The following is a 938-nucleotide window of genomic DNA, read 5'->3' on the forward strand; positions in this document are numbered from 1 at the left end:
CATTTTGATGCTTTAAACCTATGAATGAATAAATATCACTTTTTAAAACCAGCCAAAGTGTTTTTTTTTTCATGTGAGATTTAAGTAAAGTGTAAATACGAAAGTTAAGGTGCGAGATATGCAAATACATAAAAATTGTGTGCTATGCATTTGGGCTGTCAAAACGACTCGTTCGTGAACATTGTTCAGCTTATTTGTTAAGCATAACGAGCGGTAACACCCGCGGTATTACTCCACAATCTGCGATGTTACTCAAGTGTTATTCTGCGGTGCTATTGGTGTTAGTGTTACACTGCGGAATAACAGCCCGTGCTATTTGGGTACTACTCAGGTGTTATTGCTGGTGTTACTCGGGTGTTATCGTTGTGTTATCGGTGCTATTCCGCCGTACACGGTATTATTGGCGCGATTCCACGACATTTTATATTCTACCGAGTCTATTCCAGGCTGAACACGAACAGAAATATGTTATTCGAGTCGAACACGAACACATTGCTCCATGAGCCATATGAAACACGAGTCATTTCGAACACAAGCCAAATTGAAACCATTCGAACAAGCCGCTCAAGCTCGTTTACAGCCCTGCTATGCATGTGAATGCGCCAACATAAGTGTCAAAAATAGCTTGTTATGTTTGGTAGAATATCAAAATCCGTGATTAAGACATCACTTTTGACCATATTATAAATAAAAACTGAGACCAAACCTTTCACCACGGCAATGATTTCAATTTTCTTAACGAAAAAAGTAAATAAAAGTTTGCAAGAACATAATTAGGCCAAAATATTTCAGTATTTACGCTTCAAGAGAAGACCTTAACTTCAAGGCATCTTCAGCTCTGATCTTCTCTGGAGCGAAATCTGAAAATTAAAATAAATAAATAAATAAATAAGAGAAGAAAATTTAGGACTGATATTAGTGTAGCATACCTGAAAGGA

At 37.1% G+C, this 938-nt stretch overlaps 1 protein-coding gene across 1 annotated transcript; it reads right to left on the minus strand.

The window, feature by feature from the left end:
• Nucleotides 1-541: 541 nt before the first annotated feature.
• LOC110037517 lies at nucleotides 542-866 on the minus strand (the record flags this gene model as incomplete). The annotated part of the gene is given in 1 exon segment (XM_020742184.1): nucleotides 542-866. A coding segment is annotated over 1 exon segment (71 nt), but the record flags the coding sequence as incomplete, so codon positions are not given.
• Between the last annotated feature and the right edge of the window lie 72 nt (nucleotides 867-938).

The sequence above is a fragment of the Phalaenopsis equestris genome, unplaced genomic scaffold (assembly GCF_001263595.1).
Source record: "Phalaenopsis equestris unplaced genomic scaffold, ASM126359v1 Scaffold220498, whole genome shotgun sequence".
NCBI lineage: Eukaryota > Viridiplantae > Streptophyta > Magnoliopsida > Asparagales > Orchidaceae > Phalaenopsis > Phalaenopsis equestris.